Source organism: Penaeus vannamei, chromosome 30, assembly GCF_042767895.1.
Source record: "Penaeus vannamei isolate JL-2024 chromosome 30, ASM4276789v1, whole genome shotgun sequence".
NCBI classification, from domain to species: Eukaryota; Metazoa; Arthropoda; class Malacostraca; order Decapoda; family Penaeidae; genus Penaeus; species Penaeus vannamei.
The window spans coordinates 31,439,387-31,457,399 of record NC_091578.1 but is presented as its reverse complement, the minus strand read 5'-3'; the positions used below and the strand labels follow the sequence as shown (position 1 = coordinate 31,457,399).

Below are 18,013 nucleotides of genomic sequence, written 5' to 3'. Positions count from 1 at the left end.
TGCATTGTCTCATCTTCTATTCATGTATTTTGCACAATACAATGACATAAAAATATTACTACTAATATCGTTCCAGAGTAGACTTACAATTCAGAGCAACATATGTTATCATTCTTGAGGTTGATTTGTCTACAAACTTCATACAAGTTTAAAAGACAGTGATATATTCTAAAGCTAATAAATGCGCAAAAGTCAAAAGGTGAGAGGGGATACTAAAACAAAATAGATGCTGAATATTTGTATTTGGAAGCTTGAGAACATGTCATTTTTTTCATTTTTGTTTACTGACTGACACCCTAAGCGCAGCACTTCATGAGCATTGGTGCCTGGCCAGAGTACCTAATAACTGACAGTATTCATAAAGAACTGAATATCCAGACATGTTTGTGACTTGCTCTTTTTTCCCTTTAGCAGCTAAAGGACAAAAAAATGGTCAGTACAATTTGAGAACATCCACAAAACTAGGGGGTATGATGACATTTACTAAAAAATTACATAAACAACCTCACTAGGAAAGTATAATGGATGTAGTGTGTTCTACCTAAACATATTCCAATTCTATATGAACTCGGCCAGTTTGCGGTAGCCTCTGTGTGCTTGGCTTTGTTTGTACATGTGATTCATATAAAATTGAATATTATATATATATATATTTATATATTTATATATATATGACACCTACAAAAAATGTGCTAAGTGGGACACAAAATTGTGACTTGTATAACAGATTTCAAGAACATTTTTTGTTTACCATAGAAACTTTTACTTCAAGAACTGAAGTACAAAGCATGAAGAAAACTCAGGAAGGGGAATCATGTATAAAGCGTGTTAGGCTTAACATGTAATTAACATCCTTTTAAAATCAACGAAACAAGAACTACAATAGTTAACATGATCTCATATCAAACAAACATAAATATCTAAGAGTAAATTCCCTACATGTACTAGTGAATAATGGCAGTATACAACTCGGTCTTTATACACAGTCGGTCTCAGTTGACGGGTAGTCAGCCTATGTACATGAGGTTTCCGACAAGTTTTTCTGTACATGACTTTCATCAGAGGTCTGGGGTGGTCGGCGAATAAAAACACCGGACTGGTGACTAGGGGGGGGCCTTAGTAAAAAGGTCAGACCTGTGTCAGGGAATTTGGCAGCTGCGGTATATACACAATTCATTCTTTCTTCCCTTCTCGATGACACAAATGTTATTTCTTTTGAGCCTGACGAAGCACGCACTCACAAAAAAGACATTCTTCACAATTTTTCGGCATCTTTTTTCACGCATAGTTGGAGAAATTTGCCACAAGTAGGATATCTTCACACTTTATAGCATTGGGCACACCACAAACTAGTGTCTGTGCTTGTTTCAACACTTTCAACCTTTGTTTCAACATGATAATCTGGAAGTATAATAACTACCCTGTTTATAATTACTCTTTACCTTTAGTTAAAATTTTAGTTTCCCAAAGATTTATTAATAAAACAATGGTGTAACCAATATGCTAAAAAGCAATAAAGATTCAAAGATTAGTTGTAAATGATAAGGAAAAAAATTATACACTGGTACAATAATGATAACCACTTCTTATCACAGATAAATAACAGGTACAACAACATATTGGCTACACCTCACATTTACTTTTTTAACAAAACATATTCCTAAACAATTTTTAAAACTGTCTTTATAAAATAGTCAAATAAGGAAAGAACATAGAGTTTAGTATTCCATTAAAAAAAAGATAACAAAGTTTACCTATTTGAAAGAACATACAGTTTAGTATTCCATTTAATTCTTAGAGACAGTGCCCCTAAATTTACCTCTTTCACTCCAAATTAAGTGTAAAAGTATTCCATACCATGAAATGCTATTTCAAATTAGTGCCAAATGCTTTCTACTCAAAATTTGGTAAGGAAAAAATGAAATTCTAAGCTTCCTTGCTGAAATAATACAAACAATCTGTTAAAAACAATATAACCTTTTCCATGGAAAACATACAAGTACTTTCTTCAGCAACAGTACTGTTAATGGTGTTGTTGAAACTTGACATACACCTTATTTTCTCGTTCGGTTAATCTGGTATACAAGAAAGAAACACTAATCAAGGAGAGACTTGATCATCAATTCTCTAAAAGTTAAAATGTTGGCAGAAGAATTTAAGACTTACAAGCCAATGTCTACAACCAACAGTACAATTTTGTGTGCATATACAAAGACATTTAAGATACAAGGAGGAAAAAGAACCATAGGTTCTATAATATATAGCTTGTGCTTTATTTGATGGTGGCAAAGTCCATCAAAGTTTACCTGATACACTACTGTTGCAGTTTATTTTTCATTCTGTCACTGGTAAAAGTGGCCACAATCTTTCCATATATCCATTCATCTTGAAATCTCGCTAGTTTTGGGGAGTAGTAAATGTAAGGAAAACCTCTGATTACTTGGGGAAAGTTTCTTAATGGGGAAGGAGGAGGCAGGGAATTGTACATCATCTGAGCTGTACAATTGTTCAATAGCACATGATTTTAAACATCAAACTCTTGACTCTCAGTTCCCTGAGGAAGCAGATCCAGCAGAACTTTGCCTTTAGGATGCACAAACAGTCGTGCCTTAAGGATACGCATTTTCTTCACTGGTTTATTAGAGGTGTCAGTATCCCATGTGGCAGTTAGTTACTAATCGTTTAGATGGTGACCATGATTGAGTGAGAGGGTGAAGTATTTATTATCATTATTTTTTAATGGCAATGGGATACATCATCAGGGACAATAACATAACAGCTTCTATCAACAGTTCTGGCATAGCGTCCATAACAAACCAAAAGAACGGTGCTTGATAGACTGCAAGAGTGTCTTTAAGAGGGCGGGTTGAACTCTGTCGTGCCGGTCAAGGCAGAGAGGGTGTCATAGAACGCAGTGATGAAGCCCAAGATCAAGATGCACAGCGGCACCATGGATAGCGCCACAGCCTGTGGAAATTCACCATTTGTTTTATTAGTTACCTAAATAAATGTATATTCTATACAATACAATATTGTCATTTAGCTGGAAACGTGTCTCTAAATAAAGTTATTTCTTTCCTCTCACAAAATGCATGTACATATATTTAAAAACACACATTAATTTTCATAATTATTGAGAATTATGTCCACTTCATGAACAGGTTTACCTGAAATCAAACACTTTAATTTTGTAAATCTTGTAATCATTACTCAAGAAAGCTCTTTGGTTAATTTTAGTAGCAGCAATAATTTTAAAATGCGTAATGTTTAATGTTTTAAAAATAAATGTGCTCGACATCAACAGTCATAGAGCACTATAGTAAAGTACTGTGATAAAGGGGGCTATGCTCAAATTTTAAAGGGAAACCCGAATCACATAGTAATTAATGCCACCATCAATGGATCAATATTGTCCCAGATTGGGATATCCAGCAGGCTAAATACTTAATTTCATTTTAACTCCTAAGATCCAGATGATGAGACCATGACTTCTTGAAAACATTTGGATTGAACATGTCTTCACAGAAGAAGAAGAAGAAGAATTTTTTTTTTTTTAGCTGAAGGCCAGGGTGGCGGGAATGACTCATCGTGAGCTTGCAAAGCTCTTTGAGGGTGATTGGACTTGGTGGGCATTTAGGAAGGAGCTCTTGCAATATTTCCATTGATAAATGAGTGTGGAATGTACTATCCATGAGCCATAACTGGAAGAGTGCCAGCTCCATGGAGGATGCTATCTCTGAGTTTTGGATCCTATTCCTGCCTCCCCTGTCCAGTGGCACAGCCTGTATACAGAAGATTTAAAAATACAAAAAAATAAAAAATGACAATTAACAATTTTACTGATAATTTTTGCACTGGGTTATGAACTGCCTTGTAAGATAATATGGAGGCTGTGCAATACCATCTGAAGACAGCAAATCAAATGACAAATAGACATTGGCAAATGGGGGGGGGAGGGATAGATATTAACATTGCAAAGGGGAGGCAAGGAGTCATGACGCCCATCCTACAAGCCACATGCCATCAAGTGGCACCACTCAAGTAAGCCTAATGGCAAGAATGGCAAGATTTGGGTCCAAATGTGGACAGCGAAGCAACTGGATCCAAGGAGTTAATACATATGAAAATTAAGCCATTGAAAACAGTAACTGATTTTGAGCCCCTGGAATATGATAACAAATTTTCCGTTTATTCCTGCAGTGCACAAATAAATCTTTCCCCCTAATTATTCTTGTGTGCCGTTCAATCACTTTTCTCCAGTTCTTATCAAAATCTTTTACATACTATGAACATCTTATCATATAATTTATCTGTCACAGAGAAAAGAACTAATATAACAGCAAATTTGCCTAGCAGGAAATGCCAACAAATAACTGAAACTTTCACAACATTGAAAATAATTTCAGTATACTTTAATTACAGTTGCAAACTTACAAACTTGAATAGCTCCAATATCTTGAGATAAAATAACAAGCAAAACATGAAAATTGGGGGACTAAGTGCAGATCTACAATAAATTAATGTATTAATAGCAAATTTTCATTAGCAGGAAAATCATAATGCAGTTGTTCTCTAATCTTTTGTTTTTGTTTTTTCTAGCAATGCAAATTGAATGAACATAATGTGAGCCATCTGTGTTATAATGATAGGTATTATTAAACACATCAAACTTTTTAATTTACATGATATCAGTTGAACATAAGTTTCATTAAAAAATCAATTCTACTATGAGAATGCTAGCTTCCAAAATCTTCAAAATAAGTTGAATTCGGAACCTGAAACCTGTATAGCAATCACTGACAATCCTATACAATAAAAAATATATTTTTTCTATAAATAGGAAGCAAAGAGATTTTTTTCAGATCTTTGAATTACCTCTATGTAACTGTGTATCAGACAAGTATTTTTAAGATCTAGGAGTCTCAACTATAAAAATTAAGAGCAGAAAAAAATAATCTACCTGGGATGTAATAAAAAAATGATTAACCTATTAGTACAGTGCAATCACTGCCTGCTTATCAGACGATTTTTAGGAAACCTGAAACCAAGAACTACAAACAAAATGTTGATCTTTAAAAATATACATAAATAACTTATAAAACTAAAAAAAAAAAAAAGCAAGGCTGAAGCAATTTAGTACATAATGCATGCTTTATCCATGTGCTGCTGGATAATGGCCAAAAGCACCACCACCTATAGTGACAGCAAAGATTAATTTTAAATTATTAGTCGGATTAATTGTAAAGCAAAAAACAAATGAGAGGGGAAAGTAGAAGACAGGAATGTGGACTAAAGAAAATAAAGAACAAGAAAGATAAATGAAAGAAAAGAAAGAAGAAAAAAAGATTGGGCTTTTGTACTGGATTGGGACATATCTACCTTTTTGGCGAGGTTATCCCCATCATTATTGTTATTATATTATTATTAATATCAATATGAAGTATTATTACTAACATTATACTGATTTTTCAACTAAAAGGTAAATCTTATAAAATAGTGTATGCCCAGTCACATAAAAGTCTAATGTAAAATCTACTTTCTAAAAATATAATCTCAGGAATGGTCAAAAATGTTTTCATTCGTCTACTGTTACCTATTCACTCTATTCTTACAGCAAACACTTAGTACCAGCTTAATTAGGCCACCATGACAGTCCCAAATATATATATATATAATGTTATGGAGGAACATGCATACATAGGAATTCAAAGTGTGTGTACGAAACCCTTTCTTTATTAATCAATCAATTGTGAAAATTCCCATCCAAATCAGTGAGCAATTTATGTGAATGTATCCCAGGAGAGCTTGTATATAAAAGGATCACAGCTTTAACCATTCAGTAAAACTATTTAAAAATGTGTGGAAGGGTTAAGTGGTCAAGTTAAGACACAACTGGGAGAGAAAGAATCCTCCGTTCCCCTTCCCTTGTCCCTCTCTTTCTCTCACCCTCTCTCCTCCTCCTCTTTCTCTCCCGGCAGCACCCCAAATGTAATATAACACACACAGTAGTACTATCTGCAACAATTACCTTTTGGTCTGCTTTGTGGTGGGGCCGAGGCAGCAGCAGCCTTATCCCATGGGCCTTCTAAGACCTTTCTGCAGGGCTTTACAATGGCTAATATCACAGGGCTTCTGGGACTGGCTCGTACTTAACGTTCTTTTATCTTATGATTGGCGGTTTTCTTTACATCAAACTTGGATATTGTTTCTTTAGACTAGTCTTTTTTTTCTCTTTTTTTCTTTATGCATTCTTACTTACTGACTAATATGTATTTACATATTTACATTGCATAGATGCAATATAGGGTCATTATGCAATAATATATAACAATCAAATGTATACTAGGCCTATATTCTATCAACATATTCAGGAGCTGTACAATCTAAATACAAAGTTTTTACTATACATAATTTGAGATATCAGAAGAAAAATTGGCACATACATTGTGCAACATATCAACATTTGATTATCCCATAATATCTTTACATCAACATTACTAAATAATCTATAATATGACTCAATGCATATAATATCTGCAACAATATTACAAGGATACTGGGCATATCGTTTTTAACTTTTTTCCTTATTGTCATATATATATATACACATTTTTTACTTCTTTATATATGCATACATTTATACAAGTTTATTATATAATGTTGGGAATTAATTCAGATCCGAGAGCCAGAGCCATCACCATAACTACCATGACCCAGGTTGGGATCGTCTGGGGGGAGAGCAACAAACAACCAAACATAAGAAAACGGTCCACCTTGCCGCAGCATAACTACATCTCGATGAAAGACGCACAGGGACTCGAAGAAAGTCTTATGAGAGAGGAACTTCTAGTAAAGTGGGGTTCTGTGGTTACTCTTCATTATCAATCAACATCATCATATTAAGGCATTCATAGCTATTCACATTGCCAGCTTCAGACTAAAACGCATAGCTATTTTGGAATGTAGGAAAGCCATCTGCACCACACTACTTGTTTAGTAATACCTCTGCTAAGCTACCAACACTGCGATCCCAATGCACCCAATCCGTAGGCAAATGGAAACGCTCTGATTGGCTGATCGGAAGGATTACAGGTGAAGAGGATTTTGAATGTTGTCTTTTTTTTTGTTTTGTTTTGTTAATCATTCTGAGAGTTAATGAATGAATGAATCTGTAGTTTAAAAGACACACACACACACACACAAGAGATGATACCAACTTTATGTTCATTTAATATCAGTAATCAGGTTCTTCCACAACATATCATTTCTTTTATAAATGATATATGGTCTTTTCTTTCTTTCAAAGAACTCAGAGTGGTAAACTATGAGTGTCGATTATGCATACACTGAACACCTGCCAACATTTACACTTTAACCTATCATCATCAAGGCTCTTTCATTAACCACTGACCAAACATAATATATCACATACAGACTCAATCACCACATAAAATGTAGAAATATTGGGTGAAGAATATTTATTTTTCCTAACTATTATATATCCTTCCAAAGAACAAATTCAAAAGCTAGCAATGTGAATAGCATGAACCTAACACTTTAGAAGCATAAAGTACGGTCTTTCAACGAAATACAATAATGATTTAAGGGTCCTTGTCAGTGATATGGCCAAATATTCTATAATCAAGGAAACTTGAAAATCAAAATATATACTCAATAAACTGATTGAACTGTTTACTAGAGTAAAAAAAAAAAAAAAAAAAAAAAAAAGTATATATGTACACAGTTTAAGTAAATATATAAATAAACTTCATATATATATATATATATATATATATATATATATATATATATATATATATATATATGTATGTATATATACACATATTTACATATACATATATACACAAATTATATATTCATATCTATTTTATATATACATAAAAAGATTTCATATAAGAGAAGGCCATACCACATGCAAGAAATGTCATGCTAGGGCTTGTGGGTAAAAAAAATATATATATAAATAAATAAAAGAAGTACAGAGTCCCTACTCCGTTACTTTTAAGTCGGTGAGCAGAAAGCCTTTGAAGATTTAACGAGAACAAAAGGACTGAGAACTCAAGAATGAGGCTATGTTTAAAAAATACATGCAAAAGAAATTTTATAGCACAGTTGCCTTTTTTGTTTTGTAATTTTTAATGCAAGACAGTGACATCTGAGAAGACTATCCTAATATACAAAATGTACATCGTGGAATGTCAATTGCAAATGGCATTTCTTTCTCTCACTTTTGAAATTTGAACCTATTGAAGAAACAAGAGATCTATAAAAATAATAATAATAAAATAGAATGCTGATAATGAAAACAAAGAAAAGTGAACAAAGGTGAATCTAAACTTGTGTAAGAAACAAGTAAAAAGTGAAATAAACAGCCAACTGAATTTCAGAATAAGAAAAATATACAGACTAAAAGACCAGAAAATGCCATCAAACATTGCAATCAACACACTCACCGTTTTATTTTGCAGAGCGAGGAGTTGGTAATCCTCATCCACCCCCCCAAGCTTGTCTCTCAAATGATCGCGTTCCTCCTTCAGGGACTCTAACTCCTCTCGGAGGCTCTCCAGTTTCTCAGCTATTAGTGGTCCATCCTGCCAAACAAACAAGAATGTGAAATGCAACCCACATCTGCCTCACTGCCTTGATTTCTGTATCTCTCTCAGAACCCCTTTTCTCTGTCAAGTTCTAATAAGCTATTCAATCCATCTTACTATGAAATCTAATCTGGGTATATCAATAGATGTATGTTTCAATAGTATTACACAGAGAAAGATATATAACAAAAATGGTTGGCATATGGAAATACAACAAAATTGTGTGTAAACCTGAGCTCAAAATAACTCAACACTAGTATTTATCACTTACATTCAGGGTAGGTGTAACAACTCCATCCACACGATTAGGTCTGGAGTCATCTGCACTCTTCCCAGTCTCTCCCTCCAGTGCCTGTTGCAGGGCTCTCTCTCGCTCCTGCAACGTGGTGCACTGTTGTTGTGTCTGGGACAGCTCCTCCTGCAGTTTCTTAACCATGTCCTTCAATGTGTTAATTTCCTGTTCCTTTGTTTCTGTTCCAACAACAGGAGTAGCCTGACTGGGATGGCCATTAGGGATATCGCTCCTCTCCATGACCTCAGTGGCCTCGGCCGGCTCCTCAGTGGAGCCCTGTTGGCCGTCGCTTTCCGTAAGTGTTTCGGCTCGTGATACGTCACTGGGGAGGCCAGGTGCTCGTGGAGAAGGGGGGATGATGAGGGGGGTTGTTGGAGTGGACTGACTCATCCTCTCCTCCAGCCCAATTATCCGAACCTTCAGCGACTCTGCCTCCTGGACGGTAAGACTGGCTAGCTCTTCAGCTTTGTTTAATTTTTCTGTTGATCACAATTGCAGTTAGAGTGTTAGTTACATATGTATCATAATTTTAGAGTGCAATTTCATATACAGTGCATCATACATAGATAAGGATTGTGCTGAAAGAGAGGTCTTGCTATCAAAATTTCACATGAATCCTCCAGTATTACAACGATTGTATCCACTATTATTTCTCTTCTGAATTCCGTAATAAATCTAGAACATTCTAAATATACTATAAACATAAGGAACAATAAAAAGTGAAATAAACATCCACTTGAATTTCAGAATATGAAAAATTTACAAACTAAAAGACCAGAAAAAGCCATCGAACAACATCCCCGAGAGCTCCAAAATACAAGAATACAGCAAAAGACAAAGGCCTTATACTGAGCTTACTTCGAAGAAGATGTGCTTCTTCCTGGGCAGCCTGAACTTTATCCTGTTCTTCTTTTAGCTTTGCTGTGAGAGTAGAGAGGTGAGCCTGAACCTCCTTAGCTGAATCCTCCATACGACTGACTTGGTTCTGTAGTGATGCTACCATCTTCACTTTCTCACTCATCAAAGCCTCACTTGCCTGAAAGAATAATTTTTTTTTACAATTCCACAGAATTTATATAATGTTTTCTACATAATAAATCTTTGTAAAGTACTTAATTCACTCACTGAAAACAAAAAAGGAAAACATGAAAAACATCCTTTACAACATTTCTACAGTGACAACAATACTTACTGCCAACTGTTGTCGAAGGTTGGATGCCTCATGGGATGCAGTTATGGCCGCAGTTGAGGCCTGGGCTAATTCCTCTCTGATACGAGCTGCTTCTTTATCACTTGCTTCTTGTGTAACTCGACTTGCATCAAGAAGTGCTGTATATAAGAATACAAATATTTACTATGCAATGTAATATCTGACATCCTGTTATGTTTGACCTAAAAAAAAATTATGTTTGCAAATAGGCAAATTCTCTATACACAATCATTCCACCATGTACTTGGTGTGCCTTCTGAAACTCCACACCTTGCAACAGCAACAATCAAATATTCTCACAGATTTTACCCTGGTTCTTACAATGCAAGATAGGAATAGTACCAAATTTGGGTGCTTAAAATAAACTTAGGGGATCAAGCCCATAACCCCACATCCCTAAATCACAACCGACAAGAGATAAGTAGGAACAATGCTGCTATCATCTGCAATATAATATATCATGCAGGTATGCTGACCACATAATCATAGACATAAGATGAAAATATCCATAACAGCACATGCCTTGAAGTCTGAGAATGTCTGAGCGCAGTAGTGATTCTTGGATGATTCCTTCCTTGCTTTCCTCCTCTTTCTCTTCTTCCTCCTCAACTGTGCCATTCACATTTGATTCCTGAAAATGGTATACATATTTCTATGTAGCTTGCAAAGACAGACTCTAATTTCATCAAATCTTGAGCTCATTACTCTCTTATTTACTAACCTGCTAACCACAAAGTAAAAAAAGAAATATTTATATAGAATATAAAATCTTGAATTTGAATGTCTCCTCAGTATATAACATTTCCATACAATCTTCCCATTTAAAAATAATGTTTACACAGAAAGTATGAATAGCACTGTATGGCACAAAATACTTACCTTGCAAGATTCCTTAGTGGGGATGATGGTGAGGGTCGTGTCGGCATCCTGCGTAATCTCACCAATGTCGTTGGACTCCTTGTCTTTGGTGTCCTCTCCATCATCCTCGTTCAATTTGTTTTTATTCTGAGATTATAAAAAAAAAAAAAGTTAATGAAGAAAGCTGTACTTAATGAATGTATATAAGTAGTCTATAACACGCCAATAAATAATTTCATCCTTTCGATTAATCTCCAGTGATTATTATTCTTATGTCAGCACTACTAAGATTACATCCGACTCCTATGATGACTGCAAAGTGTACTCAGTGCACATTTTACAATTTCCTAATAAGCATATAGTAATTCATGTTTTCAAAATAAAGATAGAGGACATGTAAATGAAAAAAATGAAATCTGGCAGCTTTATAAAAAGCACTTTTAATGCATATATTCACACAAATGAATATATCATGGAAGCAGCTGATGAGTGTAAATTAGCACTTGAGTTTCATATCCTAAGCAGCGAGGCAAAAACACTGTGGTAATCAACAATATGGCACAAAGAATGTAACTAAGTATTCCCAGAGTTACCGAGGGAATCATCCACATAAATAAACCAAAAGACACTCATCCATAATCCCTAAATGATAAAATATTCCAAACGCAAGAAAAAGATCAAAAGGGAGGCAATAGGAGGAGGAGGTAAAGCTGAAAGAAAGTCAATACTCAATAAAGAAAAAGACACTCACCTTCTTTTTCCTCACTAACGTATCCTCATAGATATCATCATAGATCTTGACTTTGTGTGACTCTCCCTCGTACATCCGCAAACGATCTTCCAGGGCAACGATCTGAGACTGCAGGTGTTCAGTCAGGGCTGTGCTTGCTGCGCTTTTTGCCTTGTTTTCCGAGAGCTCCTCTGTGGGTCACAGATTTAAAATGAGTCGCTGATATACATTACAATGAGTGATAAAACTGTGTCAATCTCCTGAGGGAAAAAGCAACAGTTTTAATAATACAAAAATGAATAGACTTTATGTAAAGATTACGGATGCAACAAGGCTTTGCTTCCTCTGGACTGTTTTGATATAAAAATCACAGCAGCAGACTTTATATTCATAAAATTGGTCAAATTCAGAACAAAATCAAAGCTGGGGTTCAAGACATAATTATCTTACAAGAAAAAAGGGACTTTAAATGAACTATAAATTCTTAGGTGTCAGATCATGCCATGTGCAGACAGTGCTACACCAATTTTATAATCTGGATATTGTTTAATCAAACTAATATACATTTTCAATAATTAGTATTGATTTTGATCAAAGGCATGTGTGAGAAAAGCATTCTTTATTTGTAATCAATCTACTTTATTTTAATTATGTAAAATTTATAGTCTGAACATTAAATTGATATACACAGGCTTATAATTTAATAAGAAATATGCACATTTTAAGTAATTTAACTTTTATAACTGCCTCGGCTGAAGCTCCGAGAGCCACTAATTCTTATGTGCAAAATAAAGACAGGAAGAGTTATTTAGCACCGTTAACAAATGTTTCTGTTCACTTCTTGGCATTTGTAGAAGTTAAGGTCATCAAATGCAAGGGTAACCATGCAAAAATAAGGCATTACATTTTAAGAATAAAACAGGCATTGCAATCATATTACATGCTGTATAAGAAAACACTAGGTAAACAAAACCCCTAATTTATAGAACAATTTTGTTGATTTAAAACAGGAAAAAACAAATCATTTTTCTTTATTTCCTGTATAACAAATTCAAGAATTTGACTAATCAATCACCTTTGCTTTTATGAAAACAATTTAAATGGACTCTGTATAATAAAATAACACCATTCTTTTCTAATCTCCTATAATCTTACAAAAATCCCTTAAAATAAACTCTCATGATTATTCTTGGGATACTGAACAAATCCAAGCTATACAAAATAAAAGCAGCAAATATCAAAGGTAATACACATAGAAAAAAACAGAAATCTCTGAAGGAAAGCTTAGAGAGAGGACTTACCCTGGAGGCGAGCACGCGTGCTCAAGCATCCAACCTCTGCACTGTCCGCCAGCTCTGCCTCATCTATGGTAGACAGACACCAATGTCCGTCAGCATTACAATCATCAGCAAGGGGGTTGAAATGAGTAAGTTATCACAGTTGCAAGCACCAGGCTCTGGTGGTGAGCCACATACACTCACACATACACTACTTACAAGTACAGTACACACACGAGTTTACCATGCAGCATTCACAAGAAAATCAAAAGGACTCGAACTTGAAACTGTGTAACACAAGAGAATGTGTATGAAAGACTGCTATTGTCATAACTCAAATGCTGGGAGGTGGCCTCATAATGAGGAAATTCCCAAGGTTCCAGAATGCTTTGGTAAGTTGTACTCTACTGCAACACAACCTTCAAGGCCAGTTCTCATGCAAACTCTCCAAAATTAACAGGCACTGTGAGTAGGCCAAGGCACAGGAATACACTGTACACTGTAACCAAGTCATTGAACTTATTTCACGGTTAGCCTAAGTGTTATGGTGGTCACAGTAATAAGATGGTTTTGTGTCAGAGGAGATATCATGAGAATCTATCATACACACCACTTTCAAAAGCCTTGCATATGTATGTGCATTTAAACAATAATAGTTATTAACAAGAATGTCTATAGTTTTAAATGTTATAAAGACTAATATTGGATTTCTGATAATCAAGAATAATTACAAGTTTAATATATACACATTTCAGATAATACTTCAATTTTTATGTATATAAAAAATATAAAATTAAGGTAAAATAGCACAAATGAAGATTTCAACAACTTGTAAAAAAAAATTATAATGCAAGCATCCTCAACTTCTCAGTCACACATTCCTTGATTTGAAAAGTGACTGAATTATTTTGCTTTGAAAAATGATTACTGTACTTGTCTTTAGCATAATATCTTTTACATCTTTGAATCACACTGCAAACAGAATGGTATGCCAAAAGTATGATATAAATAGGACAATAAAATTGCCAAACAAAATGACAATAACAAAGGTACCAGGGTTATATATATCTGCAATACATTAATAAAATTGCATGGACTTCTGAGACGCCTTAGAGCATGAAGGACTATAAAAATCCCTAGGAAAAATAAGCAAGGATATCAATTATAAAAGACTCAGAGAACATGAAATGTCAGTTTCTTCTTGTTGGTGAAATTGTCTAAGTAAAGAGAACCTGATCAATTTTTGTTTTAAATGCTCTTTGGTTTTTGTTAATCTCTGTTATCCAAGTCTGTAAAAGCACACAATTAATTCAATATGCTTTGTTAATCTATTACTACTGCTACGAAAAACAAGTTTGCTTTTTTAAATAACTAGACAAATTCATACACCTGTCTCAAAAGGTTAAAAAGAAACAAAATCACATAACTAAAGGTTTTACGGAAAAATGGAAAAAAATAAAAATAAATAATAATAATAAATCTAGATGAGGTATGGTATGCGCCATGCCTGTAAGTCTAAAGACACCCCCCACCCCCCCCTACTTTCTGACCCCAAAGATACTTGAATGTCCCTCCCCAACACGGACATTTCTCCGTCCCTCTTCCCACAATTACTACTCACGTTTGAGCTGCGATACGTTCGCTTCCGTTTGCCTGAGTTCATCCTGAGCAATTTGGAGTCGGTCCTTGAGGGTGAAGATCTCCCTCTGGGAAGTCTCAAGAGCTTGCTTCACATCAGCAGACTCGAAGCTTATATTGTCTAGACCTGCAGGGAAGTGGCCTTTATGAAGTATGATACATAGGTATCATCTTGGGAACATCATATGATTTTCATTCTGCTGCTATTTGTATGCAAATGTATAAGGACAAGCTACTGAAAACTTTAAAATGTATTCTAATAAACAGCAGCAAAACTTTTGAATACCATTAAAGAGATAATCAATATTTCTACTAATACCAACACAATACTTTTGATAAAACTGTTTAATACTATTGAATTTACCTGAGGAATCCTTTACAGGCTTAATAAGTCCACTTATCTCACCATTCTTAATATTTTCATATTTAGCTTTCATGGCACTTAATTGCTCTTTCGTAAAGTCACTTTCTGCTGTTAAACTTTCTATTCTAGCTAATAATTTGTTTTCATCATTATTCTTTTCTAGCAACTTATTTTCCAGTTCCTTCTTCTCTTGTTCAAAATTCTCCTCCACATCCTTCAACTGATCTTCAGCTGCCTGTAAACAAAAATTTAAAAAAATAATAACAATATCAACTATAAAAGACTCAGAGAACATGAAATGAATGGATTATCCTACCACAGTTAAAATCATCTTAAATACAACGAAAATTCTAATTTGACAAAACAGCAGCTATCTGAAAGTTTGTATACTTATCAATTCTCTTTTCACTTTTCCAGGAAAATACCTTTAGTTTTTCAGTAAGCTGGGCAATCTGCTCGTTTTGGGTCGTCTGCTTCTCCAACAGCTCCTGAAGCTCCTTCTGTGTTGTCTCACATAGGTCTTTCATGTGACTCAATTCGTCCTCAGATGTACTTAGTGTCCTAATGGGTAAGTGAAGCCAATGTTAATTACAAATATTTCTGGATAGTAAAACTTGACTAATTAATATTCTTTACACTTGGTAATAAAGAGCATAAACTGCCATTATAACTCCATTTTTCAACATGTCCTTGTTAATTATGAAAGGATGAGATCATTAGGCAACTGCTAGACAAATCTTCTCATAGTTCACAACATACCACTACCTTACAGTTCAGTATGAGTCAATATCCTGGGGCCTTATATATCAATCTCATTTTTCTAAATATGGGAATATGAATATGTATCATCAAAAGAGCCTGAAATTCTTGAGCTCATAAAGTGTTCATTTTCATTTTGGCCTAGTTGAGAAAGCTCTAATTATAGTATCTCCCATATATAAAATACTACTATATATTTTATAAGACATAATACAAAGCTCAAATGAAAGTAGTAATATGATATCTAATTCAGTACTTCTCCAATGCACTCTCTTCACCTTTCTAAATCTGCCAACTTGGTGACTGCGTCCAACTTCTCCTGCAAAACCCGTCGTAATGATTCTTTGGCAGTTGTCTCATACTGGTCCTTCTCGTCCAGTAATCGTCGCATTTCTTCCCTAACACTATCTTCAGGGTAATTCTGCCGGGAGATGAACATTCAAGCATATTAGAAGAAGAAGAAAAAAAGGGAAACTTATGTAAACTTTCACCACTATTCACATCCTTAAATTTCCTTATATGCAACTTTAAAACTCTTTTTATACATTCAAGTTAATAATAATTTACATCATTTAGCCTTACAAGCTCATGTACTCTGAATTCCATACAAAAATCTAATAACCTCTTCAGTATTTTTTTTCAGTGATCATTTATCGTTTTAAGAGACCCACTTCAGCAAATTCAATTTCCAGCATAATGTTCTTGTAATTACAGCAGCATCACTTCCTTTCAAATTTAAAGATACATTGTTTGTAATTTATTATCTTTTACGAAACAAAATCTTTCTCTAGACATAGAAAAAAATGAGTATGCGATATCTGTGATCATCTATTTGCAATACATTTCCTGGGAGGACAGATGTTATTTAAGCTGTCATGAGCTGTGCCATGAATACCACTGCTTTATTGCATACCTTGGAGTATGTGGTAAGTTGAGCTTCTAAGGTTTCTAGTCGTTGCAGTAACCGATCTTCGTCAATCATGGCATTCCAGCTCTGTGTAGCAGCTTCCTGTAAACAGATGTCCAAGTACTTTATGAATAAACAGATGTCCAAGTACTTTATTAATATACTTCTTTTTTAAAGAAAAAATCCACAGAAAATCATTTATATTTTCAAATATATCACATATACACCTGCATTTTTCAGAATATGTGTCCCAAATCTGGGTCTTACTGGAAGAGATGTTCTTTTAAATACAAACCTGAGTAGAAGACACCAATCGTTGCAAAGTAGCCAATTTCGTCTCAATCTGTTGTTCACGGTGAGTTGCTTCTTGGAGATACGTTCGTAACTGGTACAGTTCCTGTGCTGAGACACTGGTGACTGCTCCACCTACTGCAGTTGAAGGGCTGGAAAAGGCAAAATTTTTAAGTGAGACATAAAAATTCACATTACAAGACTTGGAGATAAATCTACACATCTTTAATTACTGTATAACTAACTCTCATTTCAAGGTGTCAACCTACTATTTCTCTACGAACAGGAATGTCTTACCTGGCCTTAGCCTCCTGACCATCTGGCATATATAGTTTCAGGGTTGCAACTATACATCCATGTGTCACTGAGGACAGAAGACAAAAGAGTTATGTCTGGTGCGGATGTTCATCCTTCTAATATAAACAAACATGAGTCTTTCTACTCAAAATGAACTTGTGTAAATCAAATATAGATACAATCAGTATAGCAAATCAATAAAACTCAGGAGAAATAAAGGGGTGAAGTGCACTTACCCTTCCTAGAGTTCTCCATGACGTCAACACCGAACTGTACAATATCCCCCGAGCAGACTTCTCTTGGGGCAGACTCCTCAGAACCTTTGCTAAGCCTCTGGTTGTTGACAAATGTGCCATTGCTGCTCTTTGTGTCTTGCAGGTAGAACTAAAAAACAGGAAACAGGTTAAACATTGTATAACATGCCATTAAGTTAAGCCTAACTACCGCATGCCTCCCACAAAAATTCCAAACCTAAAAATGTGAAATATAAGCCTCTTTCTCACACAGAACAGCTTCCAATTATTTACTGACTGAAAATAAAATCCTTGCAACTCATATAAACTGCAAATAAACTTATCTATCTAAATGGGCTTTTTGAATAATTAAGCTGCTTCCTATACATAAAAGAGCCAATTGATCCCCACCCCCCCCATCCACCCACTGAAAGTCATTTTGAAAAATGAGATTTACCCTGTGCAGATTTACTTAATACACCACCCTCACATAACGATTTATAGTAAACTTATCTTTTTTTTTTTAATATCTACCTTTAATT

General features: G+C 34.7%; 1 protein-coding gene across 7 annotated transcripts in view; it reads right to left on the bottom strand.

Moving 5' to 3' along the window:
* Positions 1-225: 225 nt before the first annotated feature.
* Positions 226-18,013, bottom strand: part of Slmap (Sarcolemma associated protein) — a 102,540-nt gene continuing 84,752 nt past the window's right edge. For 3 of the 7 annotated variants that reach the window (XR_011399823.1, XR_011399821.1, XR_011399822.1), the window contains 18 exons: positions 17,475-17,622; positions 17,239-17,305; positions 16,946-17,093; positions 16,657-16,752; positions 16,022-16,164; positions 15,410-15,545; positions 14,985-15,219; positions 14,604-14,747; positions 13,007-13,069; positions 11,727-11,896; positions 10,997-11,122; positions 10,640-10,748; positions 10,100-10,236; positions 9,766-9,943; positions 8,887-9,386; positions 8,475-8,612; positions 6,029-6,728; positions 226-2,967 (listed from right to left, as the gene is read on the bottom strand). Coding sequence is in view for 4 of the 7 variants with exons in the window: in XM_070143503.1 (XP_069999604.1) it covers positions 2,854-2,967; positions 8,475-8,612; positions 8,887-9,386; positions 9,766-9,943; positions 10,100-10,236; positions 10,640-10,748; positions 10,997-11,122; positions 11,727-11,896; positions 13,007-13,069; positions 14,604-14,747; positions 14,985-15,219; positions 15,410-15,545; positions 16,022-16,164; positions 16,657-16,752; positions 16,946-17,093; positions 17,239-17,305; positions 17,475-17,622 (2,652 nt within the window). In the remaining 3 variants the exon portion in view is untranslated. The remainder of the gene's footprint in view (positions 2,968-6,028; positions 6,729-8,474; positions 8,613-8,886; positions 9,387-9,765; positions 9,944-10,099; positions 10,237-10,639; positions 10,749-10,996; positions 11,123-11,726; positions 11,897-13,006; positions 13,070-14,603; positions 14,748-14,984; positions 15,220-15,409; positions 15,546-16,021; positions 16,165-16,656; positions 16,753-16,945; positions 17,094-17,238; positions 17,306-17,474; positions 17,623-18,013) is intronic. The other 4 variants (XM_070143503.1, XM_070143500.1, XM_070143501.1 and 1 more) reach the window with 2 other exon arrangements.